Source organism: Rhipicephalus sanguineus, chromosome 4 (assembly GCF_013339695.2).
Source record: "Rhipicephalus sanguineus isolate Rsan-2018 chromosome 4, BIME_Rsan_1.4, whole genome shotgun sequence".
In the NCBI taxonomy this organism is placed as follows: domain Eukaryota; kingdom Metazoa; phylum Arthropoda; class Arachnida; order Ixodida; family Ixodidae; genus Rhipicephalus; species Rhipicephalus sanguineus.
In genome coordinates this window covers 64,735,948-64,763,693 of record NC_051179.1, presented here as the reverse complement: position 1 = coordinate 64,763,693, position 27,746 = coordinate 64,735,948, and the positions used below count along the sequence as shown (strand labels likewise).

Sequence of the window (27,746 nt, the reverse complement as noted above, 5' to 3'; positions counted from 1 at the left end):
GTACATAAAAGTGCTACCGAATTTTAAGTTTGTTGTTTCATGTAGCCTCATCAAAATGAAACTGGGGTCGTGAATAGGGCAGCTATATGTTTTAATGTCAATGGCGTTACAGCACAAGCCCAAAGAAAAGCCCATCTGTCTGAATATTAGAAACAAATCGCTACCTTTTTACAGATTTATTCCTGGAAAAACTTCGTTAAATTGGGTTTAGTGCCATGATAGCTTTGTCAGCTTCGGATGATGACAGCACTAAACCCTATGGGTACCTGCCGGGGAATGGAAATTTCTTCATTAAATCGTGAAATTTGTAGAATCGTGTTTCCTTAGATAGAGTTTTAACTGTATGATGAATGGAACCATGCAGCGTCATGAGACTCCCGCAATGTCAGTGCTGTAAAGCTGCGGATTTCACTTTCACAGCTTGTCGTCGTCTGTCATCCTGTCACCACAAATTTTTTTCATTACAAAAACAGCTTAACATAATGGGACCAAGAAAAAAAAAAGAATCGGGAGAGAAATGCACAGACTCTGTTTCCTGACCTGTTAATTTGAGCTGTCTTCACTCAATGCAGCATCTATTCCCTCAGCAAGCCTACAGCAATGACTCCCACTTAGAGCCATTGCAAGATACAAAGTTTACCTTTCTCTTTCAGCAAGATTTCTGATGAAGATTACAAGTTCATTCTGTTTGTCTAACGCATGGCTGTCATTTCAATTTACACCTTCGAATAATTGCACCAATCCTGCTTCAAGATTCTGCCTAAAGATAAAACGAAGATGAGAAAAACATGTACTACACCAATCATGTGCAACAGAAACTCTAAATTACATAGTTTTGTAATTAGGGTGCGCTCGAAGAAGTTCGGCTGGGTATATCCAGTGGCCATTCCTAATCTTGATTTTAAAAAATTGCATATTGCTGCCAGAGACTTGCAGCTAATAAATAAGTAATAGTTTTGTGAGGAAAGAAGTCTTTTATAGAAACAAGCCTCTTTACAAATAGAAGCTTGCTGCCGGCAGTGGGCGCCCCACAGTGGCTATCCCCTAATGGCAACGCACATTCCTGTTAGCTGCAATCGGCCAATAGCTGACACTAAAGGCGCGTTCACACTGAGACCTTCGGTGGCTAGAGTAGTGCGGAACCCAGTTTGGCGGCAGCAACATCCACTGGAACAGCCCTTTCCATGCCGATCAGTCCTGGACCGACTTTTGTGGCAGCTGCCACTGGATTCCCTCACCACAAACCAATCGAAGTGCGAGACGAAAGTTAAAAAAGAAAAGGACGTGCCTATCATATCACAGTTGTCGAAGCCCTAGTGACAGTGAAGCCAAACACGATCACCAGGAACATAGGTGACATGTCGGTGCTGGCCTTTTTAATTGCCAGGTTCTTTTTGACAAGCACAAAGTGAATTGCAATGACTGTTGTACGAGTAGCAATATCACTCGACTTTCTCTTTGCAATACACCATGTCGCGATGTCGCAGAATGTGTAGCATTATCTTGGTGCTACCAAGCATCTTCCACCTTTGCAAAGCAGGACGTACCAACCTCCACTGCCTGCGTCATTTTTTCTTTGGTGAGTACATGTTTCTGCTTGTCATGCATCGCCAGAAAGTGGCTTGCCAACAGGTCTTGCAGTATGACAACTCTGCTTCTGTTTATGCGATTCGCCACTACGACCTATAAACACAATGTGAGCCGAGAGCCGCAAGAGCAACCGGGATGTTTGGCGCCTACTTTTTGCTTAGCGCTTTAGACGGCAGATGGCGCTGTATTGCATTTTGGCAGCATGGTCGGTAAGCAATGTCAACAATGCAGAATTTTGGTGGCAGGATTTCGGTCGCTGTAGCCGGTGGATTCCCCAGTGTGAATGAGCCATAACAGGGCAGGATTAAGATACTACGTTGGGCTAGTTGGTTACTGGCATTATGGAAGAAAACTTTCTCGGTGCATATTGTTACATGCACAGGAGATGTTTAAGGGGTATTTAATGAGCACCGAGGCACAAAAGACCGTGGTGATCGCCGGAGCAGCGTCGTCGTCCTCTTCCTCTTCTCCCGCTCCTCTCGTTCCCCTCTGGCAGTGACACTTTGTAACATTCCTCCTCTCTCAGACGAAGCCCTCCGGGTGAGTCATTCCTGCTTTCTTTCCGTGAACGGCTTCAGGCGGGCAACATGCGTCACCTCAGTCTTGCGTGAACAGCGGCCACTTGCAGTAAGACGCGCTATCTCGTAATTGACCTCGCTTAGACGATCGAGAATAACGAACGGGCCGGTGTAGTCTGCAAGAAGTTTTTGGCTCAAGCTGCGTCGGCGTACTGGAGTCCACAGCCAAACACGATCACTGGGAACATAGGTGACATGTCGGTGCTGGCTTTCATAGCGTATTTTAGAGCAGGCTTGCGCGGCCAATGTACGTAGGCGTGCAAGTCGACGAGCCTCTTCTGCACGACACAATGTCTCGGCGATAGACAAATCATCATGGATAACAAAAGGAAAGATAAGTGTCCAGCGAATGACGCGGTGGGCATGCGTAGAGGAGGAAGAAAGGGCTATAACTTGTTGTTTCGTGCTTCGCAGAGTTGAAAGCGTATGTCACGAATGGTAATACTTCATCCCAGTTTTTGTGGTTCGAAGCGACGTACATTGATAACATGCTGATCAATGTGCGGTTTGTGCGCTCGGTGAGGCCATTAGTTTGCGGATGATAAGCTGTTGAGCGTCAGAACTTGGAGGCACACGAATGGAGTAATTCTTCCACAACATCGGCAGTAAACTGCGATTATTATCACTCGAGGAGGCCCATGCCGAAGTATGATGGAGTGGAGCATAAACTCAGAAACCTGGGCTGCCGTGGAGGAGGATAAGGCTGCCGTCTCGCAGTACCGTGTCATGTAGTCAGCACACACTATTATCCACCTGTTGCCTCTTGAAGAACGCGGAAACGGTCCGATCAAGTCTATGCCGACCTTTTCGAACGGAGTGCTGGGTGGATTTACTGGCTGTAGGTAACCGAGTGGAGCTGAGGTAGGTCGCTTGTGGCACTGACATTGTGTACAACTAGCCACATAGGCGTCAACTGTTTTGCGCATTTGAGGCTAGTAGAATTGGTCTTTGGTGCGGCTTAGTGTTCGCGTGGTCCCCAAGTGACCAGACGTTGGGTCATCGTGCGTAATACGCAGAACAGATGTCTGAAGAGACTCGGCAATTACCAGTAGAAAGTTAGTGCCCGTCGTTGATAAGTTCCTCTTGTACAGAAGACCATCTCGGGTGCAAAATCGGCCTTCGCTTATGGAGCCTTGCGTTGGAGGAAAAAGAGCTTTCAAGCTGGGGTCTTTGCGCTGCTCAGCGGCGAAAGTCGAAGCATCGGGAAAGTCAGCTGACAGAGAAGCGATAAGATGGTCAAAGTTGTCAGCTTCACAATCTGTCGTCGGTAGTGGCATCCTAGAAAGGCAATCCGCATCAGCCTGTCGACTGCCACTTTTGTACGAAATAGTGAATTCATATTCTTGTAGACGAAGGGCCCATCGAGCGAGGCGTCCGGATGGGTCGCGAAGGTTGACCAGCCAGCACAGAGAATGGTGATCTGTTACGATGGTAAACGGGCGACTGTAAATGTACGAGCGAAACCGCTGCACGGCAAATACTACTGCAAGGCATTCCTGCTCGGTTACAGTGTAGTTGTGTTCAGGCTTGCTTAAAGAACGGCTTGCATACGCTACGACATTTTCTTTGTTGCCAGAGCGCTGAATGAGAACAGCACCGATGCTGATGCCACTTGCGTCTGTGTGAATCTCTGCTGGAGACGAAGGGTCGAAGTGCCGAAGGATTGGCTGTGAAGTTAACGGAAACTTCAGCTGGCGAAAAGTGGTATTACACTCAGGGGTCCACTGAAACGGAGTGTTCTTGCGTAGAAGATTCGTGAGGGGATGACAGATATCCGAGAAGCCGGGTATGAACCGCCAAATATGAGCAGAGCCCGATGAAGCTACGGAGCTGTTTCAGAGATTTAGGAGGTTCGAATGATGCAACGGCTGCTGTCTTCCGTGGGTCAGGTCTAATGCCATCTTTACAGACGAGATGTCCTAACACTAAAGTTTGACGCTCAGAAAAATGGTACTTCTTTGAATTCAACACAAGCCCAGCCTTTTCAATACAGTCGAGCACAATATCTAGACGAGTATTATGCTCCTGAAATGTGCGTCCAAAAATTACTACGTCATCAAGGTAGCACATACAAATCTGCCATTTCAAACCCCGCAGAATAGTGTCCATGAATCTTTCGAATGTCGCCGGCGCATTACACAATCCGAACGGCATCACGTTGAATTCGTACAGCCCGTCTGGGGTAACGAATGTTGTTTTTTCCTTGTCAGCTGCGTGTATTGGAATTTGCCAATAACCGGACCTTAAAATCAACGGAGGAAAAATAGGAAGCAGAATGTAAACAGTCTGTGGTGTCATCAATACGCGGCAGCAGATAGACATCTTTTTTGGTAACGGAATTCAGTCGGCGATAGTCTATGCAGAATCTCCACGTACCATCTTCTTTTTCACAAGAATGACTGGTGCGGCCCAGGGACTCGCCGATTCTTGAATTTACTCCCTTCGTTAGCATCTCTTGCACTTGCTCGTTGATAATCTTGCGCTCTAATGGTGCCACTCTGTAAGGTTTCTGCCGTATGGGATGCGCCAACGCGGTGTTGATTCGATGACGTATTCGAGACGATGGAATTGAGGGCATTTGGCTGCGTTTTGAGAAGTCGAACACTTTAGAGTGCTTGGAGAGAACGTTAAGGAGGGTGTGACGTTCGCTTTGGCTAAGTGACTTCCTGATCATTTGTAGCATTTTTAAATCCTCTGACCGTTGAGAAGCTACATGTCCGTTCACGCATGCAGCACTGAGAAGAGCCACCAGCGCCATAGATGATTCGGGGTTGAATGCAGCAAATTTCATGCCACCAGGCAACACTGCAGGCTCCATTGAATTGTTGATTGCCCACACACCTGTGCGTCCGTTAACTACAGACACCACACAATGAACTAAAATGTTCTTTTTCACACAGGCCCAAGGAATCGGTTCGAGTGTGGCGTCGAACATGGCAAGGTCGTTACTAGAACAAGTCACTGGAACACACATGGCAGAGAATGCAGGAACGACCGTGTCCTCGGAGACAAAAAAGCTGCAATCATCACGGGGTGAATTCTCCAAGAGCGCAGCTGGAAAACTACCGTGCATGGAAAGGTGCCCACTTCTGCAGTCAACGGTTGCCCCACACTCCCGCAAAAAATCGATTCCCAAAATAACATCATGCGTGGATCGTGTAATAACAGCAAATTCTGTAGGAAATGTACACGTCTCACCTGGAAGCTGTGCCCTCTGAGCCAATGTCTGCTCTGCCCGCTTCTTCTTCGCGTTGGAATCACCGAAGCACTTCTGTACTTCCTCAAGAAAACAATCCCAAGATGTGAACATGTCTTCGTGGTTCTCATACCACATGACTGAGCTGCTCTGACGAGTCCCAGCCGTTGCTTCTGACCACCCTCTTGTATTTCTTCAGCCACTCGTCCACGTCTTCTCCAGAGGTCCCGCCAAAGTTCGGCGGAACTCGATAGTAAGGTAAGGAACCTATCACTGTCGTCCTCGAAGCACCAGCGCTCTGGTCATGGGACATCTCGATTGGCGATGGTGGGAGTCCGGCAAGGTGGTGGCTGCGGCGAAGTCCAGGTATGTAGTAGTGCTTCCGTCGTTGGGTTCGTCGTACCCAGCACCTTCCACCAAACTGTTACGCGCACAGGAGACGTTTAAGGGGTATTTAATGGGCACCGAGGCACAAAAGGCCGTGGTGATAGCTGGAGCAGCGTCGTCGTCCTCTTCCTCTTCTCCCGCTTCTCTCGTTTCCCTCTGGCAGTGACACTTCGTAACAATATTAAGGTGAGGCGGGGAAGACAAATGAGATTGGCATTTGTCCTTTGTGTTTCCTGCTGTTTCCCATCTGAATCAGGCTAGTGAAAGAAACCCACGTGACTGGTATGGCAAATTGAGGCGCCATCCATAAACTGGGATCAGAGTTCAAATCTGCGTTCCGTCTCCCCCTTTTCTCCCAACTCTCTTCAACCCCCTCTCTGGCGGGATCAACTCCCTCTCCTCTGGGAGACGCGCTGGCGCGCTTTCCGCCGCCGACTTTGAAATCCATTGGAAAGTTTCGTGTCTGGCGTTTGTAAGGCGTGCGTTAGCCGTCGTCGCTCGTCCGTTTCACGGTGCTCGCTCGCTGTGTGCTTGTGCGACGCGATGTTTTACGACTCGCGCTGTTCGTGCATAGAGCTTTGTTGCTCGAATACTTCCAGAACAAGTCCCGGAATATATGTGCCAGCCCCCAAAAGAACAACAGGTGAGCGTGCCCTTTGAGTCGCGGTTTTCATTGTGTCAGTTTGAATTCACGTCCATACCGAGTAGCTGTTCTCTGCAGTTGGGCTAAAGTTATTGTTTTCAAAAATGACTGATTTGGAAAGGGCACGATGCTGCATTTAAATCGTTATACAAACAAGCCGTGGACATGAAGCCCATGCGACGTAACAATAGTTACAGCTTTACAACTCTCACAGAACCGCGTGCTTGAGTGTGTGTTTTGCATTTGTCTCCGGTTAATTACTCGCCATCGCCTATAACCACGTTTGTGAGACATTAGGTAGATGCATGAAAACTTGTGCTGCTCTGAGACGAACAAACGAATTCACTTTTGCATGAGTCGACGGCGCTCTTTATCTGATTGGAACTTGTCCCTTTTCTTCCGGGTGGAAGCGTTTTTAAAGTATTCCGGAACGCCACACAGCTGATCGGTGCGCCTAGAGAAAAGCTGAAGAATTGCAGAATCGGCGCATTTCAAGAAGAGATGCCATGAATCCTCCGATATCATCCGTTCATTTTCTCTGCGTTTATCATCACTAGTTATATGAAAATCAACGTTTTTGGAAATGTAGTCAAAGTGAGGCCAATATTAGTTGTGTTATATGTGGAGTTCATTTCGACATCTTTAAAATGATCTTTACATTATTATTCTATTTTTAGGTATTTTTAGGTATTTCAACTGCTTTCATTGTTTTTGCATTGCAGTGAATGTTCAATTTTGTTAGTTATGATAATTTTGTGCAATATCGTGTGCATATATCAGAAGCTCTTCTGGACTTTTGTCAGTATAAAAATTGTGTTTTTTATTGTGTGCCCTAATGTTATGTTCTGTTTTTTATTCCACTGTTCTTTAAGTTCTTAACTTTGCCGAGAACTTTTGTGTTGTTTAGCGTTCATGAACACGTGTATGTCCTGTTCATCACTTCTGTTAATCTCGTGAACTTCTATCGCACCACATTTGATAAAAATGTTGATTTTCGGAAACGAGGACAATAAAACGAGACCAAAGATATTTTTTGTTGTGAGTGCAATTCATTCTTTTGCATTCTGGCACATGCTGCACGACTGCAGTGTGTGCAGAATGCTTGATTGCAAATTGTGTACATTCAAACGCGCAACGAACGCGCGGCGCAGCACGCGCAAGCGGATGCGAAAAAGAAAAAAGCGCCGGCGCAGCACGCACGAGCGAGCGGGTTCATAAAAAAGTGGGGGAGGAGGCTGCGCAGCACGTGCACGTAAACAAAAAAAAAAAAAAGAATAAAAAAACGGCGCGTGCGAGAGAGCAAGGAGAGGAGGTGCGAGGCGCGGCTGGTGTTGCCATGACGATGCATACCGTGTGCGCCGCCATTCTGCAGTTCGAGTTTCTGAATCCCAGCTGGCAGGATAGTAACTGAAGGGACGTTTGACGCTGCCAACGCTGACATCATGAATTAAGGCATCCTATGGGAGGTATACGGAGTAACCTCCCCCTGTCTGAATCATGTTGATAAGACCATGTTCTATAAGGCAGGCAATATATTTGGATCAGGGCGGTCCTTTTTACTGTTAGTGAGTTCTTTGATGCAATTAACTTTCAAAATAGGCTATATAGTAGTAAAAAAAGTTTCATTTCAAATTTTAATAAGAAATGTGCACTTCTGAAAGAAACCAACTGTTATCTGCTCACACTCGGTAGCACCCAGTAAACAGGAATGAAATGTAATGCCGCACGCACGGCGCTATCACTGGTGCAGCCCTGTTTCTTTAGAACGGAGGAGGTGAAATGACTTTGCTATCCCACTTGCATGAAATACGAGCAAGGTTGTATGGCACATGATAATGAATGACTGTTGCATTCTGATTATATGCCATATAATATGCGTAAGGGCCACACCTTTTCTCCATGATTTTGATGAGATGCAGTCCTTACACGGGACCAAACCTCATGGTATGTTTTTTTTTTCTGACTATGGGTACGATATCTGCCACAATTCTCCATTCCCACGCTCTACCACAGGAGCAAATGTTATCCTTTTCATAACGGCTTTAGTCATTCACTTGTGTATGCCACACCGAGTTATTCAGCAATGCTCTCTGATTTCGGTCTGGGGGTGTCATTTCGTGGCTGCTCGCTGGCGTCCACTCTGCACAGAGGCACCTGAATTCTGTCTTACACAGCCTGCAGATAGAAACGGACAGTTGATGGCAGCTCTTATTTTGTAGCGACATGCAGAAGTTCACAGTACGTGAAAATTTGCTGATGCGCACACAGTGGGGGACAAATATGGCTGCTCCTCCTTCAGAAATTTGCTTCCATATGTTGATCTGCCAAGTTGTGATTGGCAAGTTGTGCTGTGGCCCTTAAACAATTCTACAGAGTCTGTGCAAAAAGTATTGGGTACAATTTTTTCGTGACGTTACTGTACACCCCAGCGTGACTGTACACCACAACGCATGCTTGCAAAACGCATGCGCTGTGGTGGGGTATGCGACCTTCAAGACGTGAGTGCCAGTCACCTGCGAGCTTTCGTTCAGGCTAGATTGTGTTTTTAGTGGACCCCTTTTGAGTGACTCGGTGCAAACGCAAAATGCAGCAAATGACTGAACACCGGTACGACATCAACCTTAGTACTGGCTTGACGAAAAACGACATTGCGACGATTCCACAACATCCTTACAGCCCCGACTTGGAACCAGCAGACTATTTCGTATTCCCAAAAGTGAAATCCTCCCTCAAAGGACACCACCATAGGATGCTAAGTGCTGTAAAAGAAGCTTGTACAAGTGCCCTTAAAGGGACCGACAACCAAATTTTGCGGTACCCGTTTTCTTGAGTGCAACGGGAAGCTTACCGGTCAGAGCTTCTAATCACGGAGTGGTAACGCGGAGAACGCCGTAAAACATTTGTAATCAGAGTTTTTCGATCTGCAGCGATTATGCAGTCTTAATATCACATGCTGCAAACAGTGAGAGGTGAGCGCGATAGCGATTATATGCCAGCAGTGGTGACAAGTTATGCCCTAAGTATAAAAAGGCAATGTTACGTTTGCAAAGCCTGCGGCGCCGCGACTACTGCTTTGTAGCCTATTAAATTATTTTACAATAGTTACAGCGTTTTTCTGGGGCTTCTTGTAGAAGTACTTTGGCCGTACACAGGTCGCTTTATCACATTTTAGTCAAGCCAAGCCAAGCTAAGCCTTCGAAAACGAAACAAGTGGAAGGATACACCAGCAGTGTTGTTCATGAAGTGGTAGCAATCCTCCACAGAACAGTAAGTCGATGGCATTTTGCGAGCAGCGGCGCAAACTCGCGTGCTACTCTTCAAAAGTCCGATACGACGAGAGCAGACGAGAGTCGAGCTACGCGGGAAACGCCGCCGGACGCCTCGCGCATGCGCCGCAGCCTCCGCTTCACTGGAAGCCACGAAAGCAGCGCCGCATCTCATGTTTTACTTCTTTTACCTTAGAAACAAACGGGATTTGACAATAACATACATATTCAACATTTCAGCCCTCGTTCTGCTGCATGTAAAAGCATTGGACTACGTACAACAAAGTGCTTAAGACTGCATACGTCTAGTTCATGGCGCTCGTGCTAGGCTGCGCGACATGCCGGTTTTTGTTACTTTTAAACGCGATTTAAAAATATAAATCCTACTCAGATCGCGAAAAGTATTCTGGAATCTGTCACTATAATTCACGGCCTTTTCATTTCCACCAGGATCTAATCACCCGTTCTGGCCAGTTGTCGGTCCCTTTAAAGACCTACCGGAATCCACCTAACGGGAAGTCTTCGAGTTGTGAGAAAGTCGTGGGCAAAAGTGTGTTGACGCTCAAGGGATCTATAGTCTGAAGGCTTGAGAGCTGGCCTGTAGCCAGGAGGGGGGAAGTGCCCTAAGGGCCCAGGCCCGCCCCCCTAAATCTGATGGAGGAGTGTGTTTTGCCAAAAATAAGCAGTGAAAATAGGTGTTTTTCTCAAATAGTCGAGGCCTTCAGCAAGTGGGCCCTCCTGAAAAAAAATTCCTGGCTACGGGCCTGCTTCAGAGCCATTTTAACATTATCTATAACACATGTATTTTTCCGAAACTTTTCCCGATTCTTTTTACACAAACCCTGTATATGGCACTTGCTCATCGATCATCCGGAAGCTCTTGTGAACTTCGCAGCTCACCTGGTGCAAGAAGTGAGGCCACGACTGTAATTTCTGATGACACTCTGGTGATGTGTCATTACGCTGCACTGCCGCACCATGCTCCTCTGCCGCTCCTTTTGCAGTGACAGACAAACGTGGTACTGACTGGCGCACTGGTCTGCACTGCTTGGGTTTTGGTTCGCTTCACTGTTATGGGTCCTTGGACGCCTGGAACAAAAAGACAACAAAGAAAGAAAAAGATAGCAGGACATCACTGTAAAGCAAGTAACTTTACACTGTAAAGCAAGTAAGACAATGTGACAACAAATGAAGCACACATAATGCGATTGAACTGACAAACCGAAACTTGCGCGATTCTTTGCTGGCAAAAAAGTCCATTGCTGGTGCGCCACCATCTTGTTGCGGAAGAGGCGTGATTTGTTGGTATTAATGGCTGGCAGGTCAGATATAGTACTGATGAAGCGTGCACACAAGAATCAGTCGTATAAACATACATGGTGTTTCACAGTGACATTATGTTGGTATCACCAGCACAAAAGTGACATTTATTTCATATGGCATTCAAGGGTAGTCATCTCCAGCCATGGACGGCTATCTTGTCATTAGGATATAAATATTGCGTGAGGACTGCAAGCTTTATCAACAGTTATCAGATTAATGCCAGTTGAAAGCACTCCTGTCAATGGGGCACGACACTGCTTTTCATACGTGATCATGACTTCGACCATACACAATCAAAGCCTATACCCCATGCATACTGGCAATGAGTAATTATAAACTTTGCACATTAAGCAAAATACACCTCTGTTGACAAGCCGAAATTTGGGCTGTTTGTTTCTGTGTTAAGTGCATGATAAGAATTTCCAGCAGCGTCAGGATGGAAGCAAGTGGGCAGACAGGTGCTGGTTTCGTCTTTCTGTTCACTTGTTTACACCGTTAGTGTTTTATCTGCTAATTCTTATATTGCTCTGGTTGGGCGATATCTACTGTCATTTTAATGCAAACATAAACACAAGAGACAAGTCAAGACAACCAAAACGCCGGTATTTGTGTCATCCTGACTTTTCTCTTACGTCCATGTTTGCACGCCCAGTTTTGTGACACAAATACCTACCAACTAGCTCAGCTCTCTGTTATTCTAATCAACTGCCATTTTGAGAACAGTATAAAGTACCAACTTTAGAGATTTCTTGAACTTAAATAAGAAAGACGAAGCGGGGCTGAATTTGCGTACAGGGGTGACTAAATATTTTCTTTTCCCCCTGAATTTGCCGCCGCCCTCAGAGCTTCATGGTTTGGTAACTGGCGATGGGAATGCCTTCCTGCATCCCCTAATCCCCATGCTGGCACATCCATGTACGCACTCACCTATGGTCCTTGTGAACACATTAGCTTGAGTTGCCATATCGTGAATGCGTGATGACTCGTGCTGACTCTCCAGAAGGTCTGCATATTTCTGTTTGTGGCAGCTGTCAGTGCCCGAAACCTGAAAACGTTGTACAGCGCATAAATCGGGCGTTGAAAGGTACGCAGGCACAATCGACGCCATAATATCGGTGAACAGAGATTCGTCAAACTGCGCACCACTGGATAATAGGCGACATGTCACAAAACTTAATTTTTGTGAATGACGTTCCGAAAAGCAAGCGAAGAGATGCATTGAGACAAACATAGATGCACTGAGACTTTGGTAGAGTCCAAAGAACGTGTTTCAAAATGAACGAAAAAAGTCCAACATCAGGGGCCCTCGGCCACCGTTGTCAAAAACCTGCATGGCAGTTTTAGAATAGCGTACGCTAAGTTCGCGTTAGCGGCCCGCTATTTCCGACGCTTATCGGGAGGCAACAAGCGGTTAGCATATCACGCATGCGCAGTTGCGCGAAAAGCTAACGCAAAGCGTTGCGTACACAAAATAGGCAGTTTTAGAATAGCGTACGCTAAGTTAGCGTTAGCGTTTGCGGCCCGCTATTTCCGTCACTTAACGGGAGCCCGCAAGCGGTTAGCGTACGACGCATGCGCAGTTGCGCGAAAAGCCAACGCAAAGCTTTGTGTACGCTATTCTGACGCAACAGTTCCCACTTAGTGGAAGTACGGGGCATGCAGACTTTGAGCCCCCCCTCCCCCTCTTCCCATTTACGTGATTGGGGGGGGGGGGGCTGCAAAAGAAACACTCGACAGGAGCGCGTACGCCATGGAAAACCAAGGAGGTTTTCAAAACGTCCCATTTTCCCGCCGGTAACCGCAGCGCATTCACGCACTCCGTCCACAAACCTCGGCCGTTTGAAACAATGCTTGCCGATCATATCCCAGCAACGAAGGGACAGCGTCCAAGTTAAGCGAAGGTCTTAAGTCGACACCGAGCGACCTGAACAAGACAGGGTCGCATGTGTAATCCTCTCGACGAAAATGCAGCGAGCACACTCTCCGTTGTTTTGTTCGCTCGCTTCGAAATGGCACTGCGGTGAGCCACAGTGAACGTCGTGGTTCCAAGCGCGGCAGGAGATGGTAGGCACAGACTCCAAGTTCACTCTGAGTTTCCCGAGCTCTACCAGGCCCATTGGGGCAATCTAAAACATCACAAAACGCGGTACACGTCCTCGGCATATAGTTCTCCGCGGAAGGGGTGGTTTAGGTTTTGACAATGCTGTGTGAACGCGTTGAGCCTTGTAAATCACCGTAACCTATGGCAAATCATAGAGTTGATACAGTGGGCAAATGGGGCAAACTCTTCGACGATTTTGAAATGATCCCTAGCAGCACCAGCGCTGTCCCTAGTTGTCCCTAGAACGCCCGCGCGCCTGCCATGGAGCCGTGGACTCCGAGATTGGACCATTGGGCAGCGCCATAGAGCCATAGAGTTGCGGCAGGTTGCGCGCCAATGGTTTCAGACTCGATGGGTTCGGTGCAACCGACGCACGATGCAGAGCGACGCACGCATGAAATGTCTGTCGTTAGTAACGTTTCGGTTAGTGGGCCAGCCATCCTCAGAATGAAAAGAGTACAAGAGATACTGGCCGGAATGCCATGAGCGGAAAGCACCAATAAACCAAACCACAGCCTCCTAAGTCCTGACCAAACATTGTTCGTGTCATGGGCGTAGCCAAAGCCAAAACAGCCCCACTCCCCCTCATATGCCCTCTCCCACCAGAAAATTTCCTGCTTCGTATGTGCATACGTGCGCATAGAAATACGAATGGACCGTATTATATTACAGTTGTATTAAATTGAACTTCATTGGGGTGCTATTTGTCTGTAGCCTAACTACAGGAACACAATGAAACACATGTGCAAGGCTTTGCTAATAGGTTATATCAATAACTTATCTCAATGTAATGAATGGCAAAGATTCTCACAAATGATGATGGAAATGATTGAGGGAATGGTGGAAGTTATAAAAGCGGTTTTTCTAAGGAATATGGAAGTATTATGAGCGACATTTTGCATAATGTTTTACAGTATAGCAAAAGCCTTCTGCAGCCATGTGCAAGACGTTAGTGAAATAACAAATCTGAATATGTACGCAACTTGAAGCACCACACGAGGTATAACAAGAAAATTTGTAGATATGGTACTTCGCCATATCTGGTGCAACTCTTTCGCATTATACCTGAAGCAACTTCACTATATCTGAGCTCTGTACTTCTACATATATGTCCATCACATGTTTACGGTTCATGCGTGCTGTGCTATAGGATGCTGTGTACTGTACGTGTGCCCATGTGTTCTCGACGCTGAGCAAATGATGGAACATGTTGCCGTAGCTGCGCAAAAAATACTGAACAATATGTCGCAGCTTTGCACCACCATGTCGCACTGAAAGTATCGCTCCACAACTACAACAGGAGAGTGTAATTCGAGCTAAATGTCATCTAATATTACAATTAAAAAGGAATTGATTTGTGGAGCTTTTCACAATGGAAGCTTCATTTGAGTGTATCAAGGATGCTACCGTATGACTAGTCAGAATTTTCTAATATATGAAACTTGTGAATAAAAATATTGCTATGCTACAGCACGTACTGAAGAGGAGAGAGTTTCTGAAGCAGCTTAGATGTCAGCACAACACACTTTTCATTAATTGAGCTCCATTTGTTTAACAAATGGAGCTCACAATAATTAAACAATAAGCACACTTAATTTTCCTCTTCTTCTGTCTGTGCTCTCAGCATGGCAATATGGGGACTTTGTGGAGTTATTTTAAGCTATGTCTGTTTTGTGTCACTTTAATGGTCTCATTCAGACTCTCAGCACATCATCTGCAATTTGCTAGTGTTGAGTATACACTGGTGTGAAGGCTTGTTTTTGCACCTCAATATCTGACAATGTTTGCAGCTTGGTTTGGTAGACTTGTTCCTTTGCCCGCCACTTGGCACGAACACTTATAGTGAGGAATTGTGACGCTGGACAGCATTTGGTACATTTACGAAAATTTGAGCTGTTGTGCCTCTTCAAGATTCTCTGTCTTGTCCGAAACAACATTGCTGTCATTGCAATAAATAATTTGGAAAACACAAACCTTCATGAAATGAGTCGTGCCAAGGTAGAGTGCAAAAACGCGTTGTTGCAGTGTTTAAGCATTCACTGTATTACAAAGGCCATGTATGGTGAAACTGAAATTACGGGTTGTGGCATATATTGATAGCAATCGGAACCAGCAGCTTGGTTTGAATGTAAAGCGAGACAAAGAATTTACTGAAATCAAGAGATGTTAGCATCGCAACATGATTGAAATGAGCTCCTGCTCTAGATAATGGATTGATCGATTATTGGTTCACCACATTACTTGTGATAAAAAATGAAAGGAAAAGCCACTCAAGAATGGCTTGAGAAAAGTCAGATTATGAAGTTTAAAAGAATAGGTAAACAGAACAACAAAAGAAAAAGAAAATTCGGCAATAATGCAAAAATATGTAATCAAACATGAAAGAAAAAAAAGGACAGAAATGAAGTAACATGAAATTGCATCACCTAGGCAACAGGGGCGGCGCCAGTGGGGGGTTTGGGGGGGCTCCAGCCCCCCCAAAATTTCCGCCTGCCCCCCTTTTGCCCCCCCAAGAGCAAGCATAGTCAAAATACAATGCATATTTTCCCAGCCTCTCTGCCCCCCTGAAGGAACCCACTTGTCGTGGGTGTCCCCCCAGTAAAAAAATCCTGGCGCCGCCCCTGCTAGGCAATCTTAACAAAGGGCCATGAATGAAACGAATCCTACAAAACTTTTATGAGACCTATACATAGAATGTGCAGCACGCTTAGGGGACAGCCATCCATTGCCACGGCTGCATTGTCCTTGGGTTTAAGGATGGTCAATGTATTGACTGGTTTGTGTGCGACCTTTTAATGCAACTTTCTTGTACGTTCAGCTGTTGGTTTCACTGATACTTCTAACACAGGGGAGACACGCTCATTCCCAGCAAAAGACCAAGAACAATGCACTAAGAGAGAGGCAACTCAGATGAAGCCGGAGGTACTTCCCACCACCACAAATCCCGCAAACGAGAGGATAATGTTGTGTGGCGGCAGCTACAGACTAATTAATTCCTCTGTCTTTTCATCCTTCACCTCTTCCACCCTACACAATATCCCTCATATATTGCTCCTGCTGTGGAGCTTAGCCCACAGTGTATCACTGAACCTGGGACAGTGTGTCCGAACGCAACGAAAAAGGAAATAATATTTTTGACCGGAACGAGAACATAACTGAAATGTTCTCTTATTTTGTTTCAGAGTGAAACTGAAATACTTTTATATCAGTTTTTGGTTCAAGGGGAAAGTTGGCAATCCGGAACAACCAAGGTCATGCAATGTGAGCATTAATGCATATCTCAGGGGACGTCTCGTGCATATCTCAGGAAGGGATTCCAAAGTAAAGATCTGTCGAAAATTTTGTAAAAAACGATAGGAGTGGAAACCGGGACTGTTTATATTAACGCAAGTGCACCTTGATCTGCCAATCATACAGGCCAGTGCGGAGAGGGCATTCTTGGCGCTAGCCTGTTTGTTGTGTCAGAACGGTGGTCTCGCTTATCACTCGATGGCAGGCTGTTTCTGAGATCATGCTCTCTCCCTTGATACAAAGCATTCAGCATGCTCAGAGAACTCGTAATTCACTTATGTGAAAATTAACTACTATGTTTTTATCGTTACTTTAATTAAACATTTTTGCATACAAATAAAAACTGTAATGAACCGTTGTGGAATTTTTTTTTTTGTTCCGGAAGAGAAACGCCACGGAAACTTCTTTCAGTGAATGAAACTAAAACTAAAACTAAAAACATTTCGTTCCGACATCCTCACCTGGGAATGTTCAGACGCACCAGGCTACCATCATATTCCTTCACCATCACAATCCTGCTGTGAGACTGCGCTGACCATCTCAGAGCCATATGAGCAGTGTCAGCTGATTCAGCAGGCATGTGGAGCGGTGCGAGCCAATGGGGCCCCAAACTAAGGGCTCCACCCTGCAAGGAAGATCACTCATCCTTCTACCAATAAAAGTTTTTCTCTCTTTCTGAGCCAGGCTATCCAGAGGGTCCAGGAAAGGGCGGAGCGTCAAGGCGTTCCGTCCTCTACGTGGGCGTGGCCAGCGGTTACAATGGCCTCCCATTAGGAGGTCCTGTCAGTAACTCCACGGGATACAATAAAGTTCATTGTCTGTCTGTCTCTTTCTTTCTCAATGGATTATCTACAGACTTAATTCTTCCAACTGTGCTACATTGTTTGAAAAAATAAAAATGCCGAGGTACCTAAATGACTTTGTAAATATGGTACTTCACTGTATTTGGTGCAACTCTTCCACAATATACTTGAAGCCTTTTCAAGAACTTCGCTATATCTCAGCTCTGTACTTCTACGTATATTTCGCACTATGTTTATGTCCAACACATGTTTATGGTTTTCTCTCTTTCTTTCTCAATGGATTATCTACAGACTCAATTCTTCCAACTGTGCTACACTGTAGAAACAAAATGCCTAAAAGAAAGAGTATTATTGAGAACTAACAGACAATAATGCTGAGGAAAGTATAGAGGATGTTATTTCTAGTAATTAGGATATAAATGTGAAGAAAGTAAAATGGACGAAAGGATAACTTGCCGCCAGCAAGGACTGAACCTGCGACCTTCGAATAACGTCTCCGATGCTCTACCACTGAGCTACTGTGGCGGTCATCCTCCTGCCAACTTTATGGGGTATATATGTGCATTTAAACCTACGAGTGTCAGCCAGCGCCAATCGTAGCCATGGCGGCAAGTATGGAACACTCTTTTTTTCTGCCTGTTGGCGTCATTTAGCACGTGATCATTTTACGAGCTGGCAGCTGATTAATAATCCCTCGCATACTACCTGAAGGCATCAAGTCTGCCAGAACGAGACACTCGCTATGAATGAAGGAAAGAAGACTTTTAAGAGCTCATTTTTCTTTGTCTAACAAAGAAAAACAAGCTCTTAAAAGTCTTCTTTCCTAAAAGAAAGAGGTAACACAAAAAGATTGTGAACATATTTTTGACAGCACAGCCCTTTTCTGAACCTTAAGATGTGCATCTCCAGATTGTGGGTCAAGGGGTGAAATTAAAATGAGTTATTGGAGTCACGGTACATTGAAAACACTAAAAACAACTGCAACCACTCCAAAGAAAACCTGCCTTTGAGGTACATTCATGGGTTACAAACAGCAAGAAAAAAGAACAAGCTGGCCAGGAACGAACTGTCAACTCTCGGCTACCCTTCCTCATGTCTGCCATTTTTGCCTCACTCCACGATTTAAGGTAAAGCAAAGCTTTGCAGTACAGCAATCTCTCCCTCCAGCTCTTCTTTTTATATAGTAGTACGATTAAATGTAGCTCACCATCACCTCTTTTATCACTTGCTCCTGAAACCAATTTGGTTTCAAGCCCATCTTTTGCTTGGAAGCGTTCCAACATCCTGATGACCAAACCAGATGGGCAATTTTGTCGAAATGTCTAGGTTCAGGTGAAGCGAGAAAAAATATCTTATTGATTGACCAGGCTTCTTCGGCTTCAGTCCGAAGATGGGTGGCCCCTCCAGTCCAGGTAGCCATGGCTCACTGCCACTACCCAAGCATTGTTCAACAAATGTAGCCGTTCGGGGTCTTGAGTAAGCAGCAGAGCCTATAACCGATTCCCAAATCCCTGCACCGTTTGTGCTTCAGCTTGCTTTCACCCAGAAGTGACGAGGACGGTTGTTCTGTTCAGGTTCTGCATGCGTCCCAATGCCATAGGGGGCAGTGAGGTGCGGTAAACTGAGGTCCAAGCTATCTAATTCACGATTTGGATGCCCTGGTAAGCTAGATACCTTAATGAGTGCAGCTCTCAGGCACCCGTTCCTGCGTTGAGCGGTGTCGCCGTCACCGTTGCCATCGGTGGCATAACCGATAGACCATGAAAAAATAAAGTGAGAAAAAAATACCCAGGATCGAATGGAATTTGAACCCTGTCCCTCTGCATGGCAGTCGAGTATTCGACCACAGAGCCACGCTGGTGCTTGAAACTCATTGCAAAAAGACCCTATACAGGCATCATGTTGGGCAGAATCGCGTTAACCTGTGTAATGCAGCGTGGCAGGAGAGTAAAATAACAACCAGTCATCACACAATGCTAATTGCGTAATGAGTGTGTGGTTTAAAGTTTCCCACCTACTGCAAAGTGCTCAGCCATAATTCTTCATCATCGTCACCCACATGCAGCATCAACAAAGTGCACATAATACCTTACAGATGTGTAGCGGGTACCTCGCTTATCCGCAGAAAGACGAATAATGGTGTAACGAGTGCTGTCCTACTTCGCAAAAATTATGATTTATGGTGTAGTCGATACCTTGTGGACAGCCAAAACTTCAAACACAGTTGGCCTTGCCCCAACACAAAGCTGCGCTCAGAATTCGCATTAGGCAGTATTGCAATCGTCGGTGAGTTTTTTCACATGAATACCAAACAGGAATGGATAAAAAGCCATGAGATTGCATTATATTCTTCCGTAATCTTGGTATGTTGATTAGAACTGTGTGTAAGGCTTGGGTGCGAGAGCTGGAAGACGGGCAATTGCCTGTCCATTGTAGCTTTTCATGCCAGACACACAGCCAATTAATATTGCAATCATCCATAATCAGATTGAATCAATATACAGCGTAAAATATACCAGTAGGACAAAAATGACACAACACAGAAAGGCAGACACGTATGCCACTGACCGCGATATTCATTATTCCGTTTATTAAAATAATTGCTTTACAGCTCGCAAAATGTCTGTAGCAAAATAAAAAAAGAAATTCTGACAAGATGTCTCGTCAAAAGCAAAACCGCAGAAGACCTAGTCTGAATGTGCGTGCCAATTTGCGTTAATCCAATTGTGTATATATTGCACTTCTGCTGCCTCACTCCCTCCTTTTTTTCTTTTCACCAGTTGGAGAGCACGCCAAATGATCATTTTGTTGCCTACGCACACATTTATCACATTGTCGCACAGCCTGTAGAACTCACTCTGGCAAGTTCATTAGCACAAGTTGTTGGACACACAACTCTGAACAGCGCTAAGCTGGGTGCAAACAGTCTTACACCATCGCACAAACTATCTTACACCATATAAATGATCAACTAAGTAGGCGACAGTGTAATCACGCTGTACAGAGATCAATATATAAAGATATAAATAAACAAAAGAGATTTAAACACTGCTGTTGGCATTGTAACGCATTTAAAGTAATTTACACAAAAGCCCTCACCTCGGAGCATGCCCTTTTCTCGCATGGGCTCAGTCAATAAATACAATAAATAAAGACTTGTGTCTCTCAGCTATCATCCCAAAGGCTCTTCTTCAAGGCACATTTCGTCCTCTGCATCATCACTCTGCTCACTAAAATCTCGACAGCTTTCCCTCATCCTGTCTTGCTTTAATATTTCTTCCAGCTTACGAAGGCCCTTCAGTGCTTTCTTCACATTACGGTGTTTCACGTTTTTTGGCGTTGAGCACAGTAAGGTGCCAGCCTCAGCGCCGCGCTTGCGCATGCTGCGCATGATTGCCATTGCATTTTTTCGGGACACTGCAGATGGCGCGCTGTCCAGGTCGTGGTACGACGAGAACTGAGCTCTCCTGGGGCTGAGATGTGGGGAATTGGGTGGCGGTGTGCTTGTAATTGGCATCACAATGTCGGAAAGCCGTTCCCAGCGTTCCTCTTCGAAGAAATGATTTGGTATGCCTCCAGCAACTCGTTTACACTCGTACATGTCGTCGCATGCTGTCTCATTCACCGGTGTGCCAGGTCTCGTTTTCCGCCTGCGAGCCACTGCCCCAACTGACACCTTCTGCAATGCCTTTGCATCGTCTACTACTTTTGTGGGCTTTGAAACCTTGTTTGATGATTTGGAGCCACGGGAATGGCTTGGTCCTGCTCTCGCTGTGGGCTTGGGTTTTGGTGCATCTGCTTTTGGTGCCCTCCGAGCGCTTAAGTATGATGGCTTTTGTTGTTTGGTGCTCCGGACTTTGTTCTGACTAATGCAGACCTCTGATGAGGCAGCTTCTTTGGTATCACTCATAGCGCACAATCGAGCCTGTGCCAGTTTTCTTGGTGCAGCGTTGGCTCTACCACGAGTTTGTTTCCCAGCTGTCTTCACTGGAGCTGTGGCTACACGCTCTCCAAGTGCTAACATTGGTGTTCGGCCTTTTGTATAGACGGTGCTCTTGCATGCAGCTTCACTCTGGGGTCCTGAAGTGGTCTTTATATTACGATTATGTTTACTTCGCATCAGCCATGTTTCTATGCTTAACTGGGTGTTTGGTGCATCGTCCTCACTATCCATGGCAGGAGTGCACTTTCTTTGTGGTTGTGGTGCTGCATTATGAGTTGATGCATCACTGAATCCTGGAGTGCAATGTGCAGCAGCACCTTGATCATCATCCAGGATCAGCCTGCGCCTAACTTTGCTGCTTGCAGCTTTGCGTAAATTGTTCGCTCGTGTGCTTTGACCAGCGCTGTACCTGCGTTCATGGTGCATAGTCGACTCGCAGCAGCTGCATTTACGTCCTTTGAGAATTCGCCGGCCAGTCCTCGACTTTCCATCTTTCTGGTTGTCAGCCTTCAGAAGCAGCTGAAGACTTGGCGTTACAGCATCTGCTTCGTCCTTAGGCATTTTTGTACTCAGAATGGTGCTGGGCCGGCGTTCATGGGGCATAGTTGCATCGCAGCAGCTGCAGTTACGTTTTTTGAGAATTCGCTGGCCAGTCCTAGACTTGCAATAGTTCTGGCTCTCTGCTTTCACAACCAGCTGCGGACTTGGCGTTACCGCGCCTTCTTCGTCATTTGTTGCTTTAGTACTCCGAATGGCGATAGGGAGGCGTTCATGGTGCATAGTCGACTCGCAGCAGCTGCAGTTACGTTTTTTGAGAATTCGCTGGCCAGTCCTCGACTTGCAATCGTTCTGGCTGTCTGCTTTCAGAAGCAGCTGCGGACTTGGCGTTACCGCGCCTTCTTCGTCATTTGCCGCTTTAGTACTCCGAATGGCGATAGGGAGGCGTTCATGGTGCATAGTCGACTCGCAGCAGCTGCAGTTACGTTTTTTGGATATCCGCCGGCCAGTCCTCGGCCTGCCATCTGTTTGGTTGTCAGCCTTCGGAAGCAGCTGGAGACTCGGCGTTACAGCATCTGCTTCCTCCTTAGGCGCTTTTGTACTCAGAATGGTGCTAGGCCGGCGTTCATGGGGCACAGTCGACTCGCAGCAGCTGCAGTTACGTTTTTTGAGCATTCGCCGGCTAGTCCTCAACTTGCGTTGTTTCTGGGTCTCAGTTTTCGGGAGAAGATGTGAGCTCGGCGTTGCCTCGTCTGCTTCGTTCTTGGTCGCTTGTCGTTCTCTGTTCTGCCAAGATGTGGAGGAGGCCGCGGCAGGGCTCCCATCACTACGAATGTGGCTGCGCTGCGGTCGTCGGTAGGGGTTGGAACTGGTCTCCGCGTCTCGCTTCACAGTCGTGCTGTATTTAGATGTAGATCCTAAATGTTTTAACGCAGAGGACCGATGCTTCCCACGCGTAAACATCTTCTTTCTTTGATGTGCCCGCGCGCGACCAACCTCATCGCATGCCAGCCAATGGTAGTACGACGCTGCCGAATAACGGTAGTGTCTGTGTTTCGGCGTGGGCTCCCAGCCACGACACGACACCGATGACACCGACACTCAAGTGCCGGCAGCTACACGGACTGGACGACTTGCATGCCACTTCAGTAGCTCACGACACGCAGACTCATCGAGCAGCCTTTGTAGCCATGTCTTGCGCGAAAACAGCAGCGCATGGTCCAAGCGTCTCAAGAAAGGAGTTCGTATGGATATGCTGCAGTCAACACAACCAGGAACCACTCGACATTTGCACAGTCGTCGATCTCTATTGTCGCGTCGCCTGCCATTCGAGCTGCGACTGCTCCAACGCTCACCGCACCGCGCTCGCTTCAAAACGCGCAAAAATGGGCAACCTCACCGTTCATGATGATGATGGTGGTTCAATGTAATGAAACAATTGGATGCTGCCCCGTTTCCCCCCAAACACTCGGTTTTATTCCGCATTCTTGTTCTTATTTCTCGTTGCGCTATTGTTGGAAGTAGCGTCTACAATAACATTATGGCAATAACCAAACAGTCAGCCACGCTGCCAGCACTCGGGGGCGACAAGCGTCTGCAACCCGCTTTCGCATGCTACGCAACCCATAGACGCAACCTTTCCGTGGGAAGCATTATTCGGGAACGTTGGAAAACCTCTAAAAACCTAGCTATCTTACTCAAAGTTTCTCAGATTTATCGAGCTGCGGTGAATGGAAAGGGACAGTGTCGTCTGCAGCAAAACAATGGGGCAACCGTGGACACTCAAGCGTTGATCGGCGTGTCAAGCGCGCGAAATTTAAATATGCAGTAGAAGTGGGAGGAGGCTTTCTACGTTTTCAGACTAAAATGGACACTAAGGCAAGTGGAACTAACACAATATGCAAATGAAAAACCCCACGGCTCATTAGGATGCATCATTGTGCTCTACACCACCATGTCCTTCACTTTAAGAAAAAATACAGTAATTGGAGAGCATTTATGCCACGAAAGAATAATCGTCATAATTTCAGCGTGTGCAAAAACATTATGGCAGCTTCGCACTAGTGGCCAAGCCTGAAGGCAGAGCAGAGCTTGATGGATTTCTTTCTTCCTCTTTTTTTTTCTTTCTTTCTCTTCCTCTCCGTTTTTTGTACCTGTTGCTTTCCATTTTTCTCTCTCTATCTATTTCTTTCTCTGTCTCGCTCTTTATATTTTTATTTCTTTTTCTTACATTTCTTTCGCTCTCTCTCTGCTTCTTTTTTGTTTATCTTTATTTCGCTTTCTGTCTTGCACTCCGTTCTTTCTATGCATTTTTCGTGCATGTTCTTTCTCTCTTTTCTCTCTCTCTCTCTGCTTCGTTCTCTGTCTTTCTCTGTTTCTACCTCTCTATGTCTTTCAATCTGTCTCTCTTTCGCGTCTGCTTCTTTCTCTCTCTTTCTTTGTCTTTCTATCTTTTTATGTCTTTATTCCCTTTATTTCGCTCTATTTTTCTCTTTCTCTCTATCACTTTCCTTCTCTCTCTTTTTCTATCTCTCTTTCCCTCTATATTTCTTTCTTTTTTTCTATTTTTATTTCTCTCTCTCTCACTCTCGTTCCCGTGTTTTATGTGCTCCACTTCGCCGAGAAGAGTCGCTCGCACCTGCTGTACTCGGTAGTATATATATATATATATATATATATATATATATATATATATATATATATATATATATATATATATATATATATATATATATATATATATATATATTTATATAGCTCCCTCCCCCCCGGAATTTCGGATAATATTTTTCTATGCAGTCGCAATAAGCTACACAGCTTGATTAGCATACTCAGGCCCCGCGTATCCCTGTGAAATGATCTTTCGGATTGCCAGTCAACTTTAATAATGCATGTTTCACTATTGACTAATCTTGCCGGTCATGTCACGGAGTGAAACAAAGGCTGCCAGTGCTGGATGCCCCCCACACGGATGCACCCCCCTGCGAAAAGTTCTGCGGACGCCCTTGGGCACGGCCTTCGTCAGAGAATGAAAGATATACATATGCCGCTTTTAAGGGCCACTGATATCGCGGTATCAATCACAATGGTGATTGCAAGAAAAACGCCAGACGTCTCAAAACAATGTTTTGACATGCCATCTCGAGTGAGAAGGTAAGTGCTGTAACAGTACGAACAAGAAGCCGTCGCACGTTGTTCGTACTTTGAGTTACAGCACTTATCTTGCCACTCGAGGTGGCGTATGGCAAAACATATAGTCACTACGGCTTGTTTTGAGGCATCTGGCGTTTTTCTTGCGATCACCATCCTGATTGATACCGCGATATCAGTGGCCCTTCAAAGCGGCATATGCCTTGTATATTTTTCTTTCTCTGACGAAGGCCGTGCCACAGCCGAAACGTTATACATAAAGTAAAAGTATTGCTTTCTCGTGCGTACGTACCCGCTTGTTTTCCTATACGTACCGGACCGATTGAACTTTCCCACTGAATATATATATATATATATATATATATATATATATATATATATATATATATATATATATATATATATATTATATATATATATATATATATATATATTCGAAGGTCGCAGGTTCGGTCCCTGCCCGCGGCAAGCTATCTTTTCGTCCACTTTTCTTTCTTCACATTTACCTTACATTTACTACTAAAAACATCCCCTATACTTTCCTTAGCATTATTGTCTGTTGGTTCTAATTAATATTGTGTATAACAAAGAAAACGAGCCCTTGAAATTAACACTTCTTTCTTATATATATATATATATATATATATATATATATATATATATATATATATATATATATATATATATATATATATATTTCCACTGGGAAGAATTCTTTAGCATGTCTGTGGCCCTAGACATCCCGCTGCAAAGTTTAATTGCTGTTTGCATGATTACACATTACACATGCAAGATAGCACTGGCGCAAAGCTCCTCCCCGATGTGCCGCAGCAGTTGCGTGCGGCGTTTAATCTGACAACGGGTCGAAAGCATAGGCAAAGATGATAACGGTTACCCTTTTGCTACCGGCTGGCGATAGCAACCAACGACTGCTCGTCACATTAAAGAAGAACATTACACCGATCCTCACCGTCTTGCATGCGTAATCATGGAAACCGTATTTAAACTTTGCAGCGGGATATCTCGGAGCACAGACGTGCTAGAAGAATTCTTCCAAGTGGAACTGTGTAGAAACGCGACTGCCTCCAACTTTTCAATACAAACATGCCCGCTCTCTGCACTAATTAAAAAGTTCATTGTTGAATCTTAGTTAATTGGGGATACAAAGGTGGTTTTCACGTTCTTCCCAGTGATGAATTTTAAAAAACCACAATAAAGCTTAACTTTGAACACCCGATATATATATATATATATATATATATATATATATATATATATATATATATATAAATTTCCCAGCAGGCCCACGAGGCGGTGGAGAGGCAAGACCTCGACGTCCCCACGTGGGAGGCCTAGGCCCAGCCAAACAAATTGCTGGTCTCAATAAAAGTTTATTCCTCCTCCTCCTGTGTGAAAGTCAGTTTCGTCACTACTCTCACAAGTCACAGAAGTCGCTGGGACAATCACAATGTAGCGAAGCCAAGTGTCTCCAGAAATGCACAAATGCGTCTGAAGCTTTTACGAATGAATATATTTATTTAGTGTGTAAATCCAACCAGCACTAAAAAGATTGGCAGTTTGGAAACATTTTTTCAAAAATTGTAATTGTGGTGTTTTACGTCCCAAAACCAGGAGATGAGAGACGCCGTAGTGGGGTTCTCCGGAGCAATTTAGACCAGCTGGGGCATGTAAATCTAAGCAATTCGCCCCCATCGAAATGCGAATGCCGTGTCCAGGAATCGAACCCACACCCCCGAGCTTAGCAGCGCGACACCATACGTGCAAAGCAACCACGGCGGGTTAATTTTTCAAAAATAACTCTGGGTGTACAGGCTTAAAGAAAGGTGAGTTTGAATACAAGATATTTGTATGGTACAGCAAACTCGCCTTCGAAAAAAGATGTCAGTACCCCTTTAAGCCCTGAAAGCATAATTCCTGTGGCGGATACCCACCTGTGGCTTTCTGCGGACAACAAAGTTCTTACGGCCAGCTTTAACAGCTCCGCGCTTGAAAAAGGACTCTTTTTGTTCCTTCCACGTGTGTGCACGCCTGTTTGGTTATCAGAGTGTTTTGAAGTTCTGCGACGAAACACGTACACGAGGATGCCCGGAAGGATCACCCTCATTGCGTGTCAGGTGGTCTGCAGAAGCATACCTGCATAAGCCAGAAGACCGCTCGCTAAGTTTTGCTAAGGGAAAAAAAAAAAAAAAAAGAGGATCCATTCCACTCAGTGAAGGTGGGTGACCAGCGAAGTTTTTGAGCACACGGCACAAACGTGACATGTCGCACTGTGCAGAGCAGGCCCGTAGCCAAGAATTTTTTTCGGGGGGCGGGGGGGGGGGGGGGGGGGGAGGGGGGAGGGAGGCACTTGCTGAAAACCTTGACTATTTGAGAAAAACACCTATTTACATTATTTATTTTTGGTAAGAACACCTACTTCACCAAAATTTCGGGGGGGGGGGAGGGGGCAGGCCCCTAGGACCTCCCCCCCTGGCTACGGGCCTGGTGCAGAGTCTACCGCGACGACGACACTGCCACCGAGTTTATGAGGGGGCTTCACTGCAACACGCAATGTGGGAAAGCCAACTAACAAAGAGCACGGTAACGCCCGTCCCCTTAAGATCGGATTCACTTCTAAACACAAATGCATTGGTGCAAGACATTTTTCCAGGGGCAATATATAAGCCGCCTTATATCAAAATATGAAGGCCCTAGGACGTTTTTTAAACTTATTTCAAAAATTGTTTGCTGTTGTCGTAAGGCGCCGCTGGCGCACTTGACATTTCCGGTGCTGTTTCTGAGTTGCTCTTCCAGAATTCGTATGTTGCGTCTACGATGGTATGAAATACAAGACATTCATACGGTTCAGATATATTCACGTTTTACAAGTGTGGGTGGTGTAGCCTCGTGGTTGAGGTACTTGTTTTCGGAGCATGAGGGCATCGGTAACACATTTTCCCCCACTCTATGAATCTGT

General features: G+C 45.7%; 2 protein-coding genes across 4 annotated transcripts in view; both read right to left on the bottom strand.

Moving 5' to 3' along the window:
- The window catches only part of LOC119390138 (uncharacterized), a 60,623-nt gene extending 47,332 nt beyond the window's left edge, over positions 1-13,291 (bottom strand). Inside the window, exons 1-2 of the mRNA XM_049414671.1 lie at positions 12,814-13,291; positions 11,911-12,028 (exon numbers count right to left, since the gene is read on the bottom strand). Of these exons, the coding sequence (XP_049270628.1) occupies positions 11,911-12,028; positions 12,814-13,146 (451 nt within the window). The 5' untranslated portion in view covers positions 13,147-13,291. The remainder of the gene's footprint in view (positions 1-11,910; positions 12,029-12,813) is intronic.
- LOC125758047 (uncharacterized) overlaps positions 1-22,972 on the bottom strand; it is a 60,585-nt gene extending 37,613 nt beyond the window's left edge. Inside the window, exons 1-2 of one of the 3 annotated variants that reach the window (XR_007415771.1) lie at positions 22,314-22,972; positions 20,072-22,136 (exon numbers count right to left, since the gene is read on the bottom strand). Coding sequence is in view for 1 of the 3 variants with exons in the window: in XM_049414666.1 (XP_049270623.1) it covers positions 20,351-22,136; positions 22,314-22,582 (2,055 nt within the window). In the remaining 2 variants the exon portion in view is untranslated. Of the gene's footprint in view, positions 1-19,705; positions 22,137-22,313 lie in introns of those variants that run through there. The other 2 variants (XR_007415770.1, XM_049414666.1) reach the window with 2 other exon arrangements.
- Between the last annotated feature and the right edge of the window lie 4,774 nt (positions 22,973-27,746).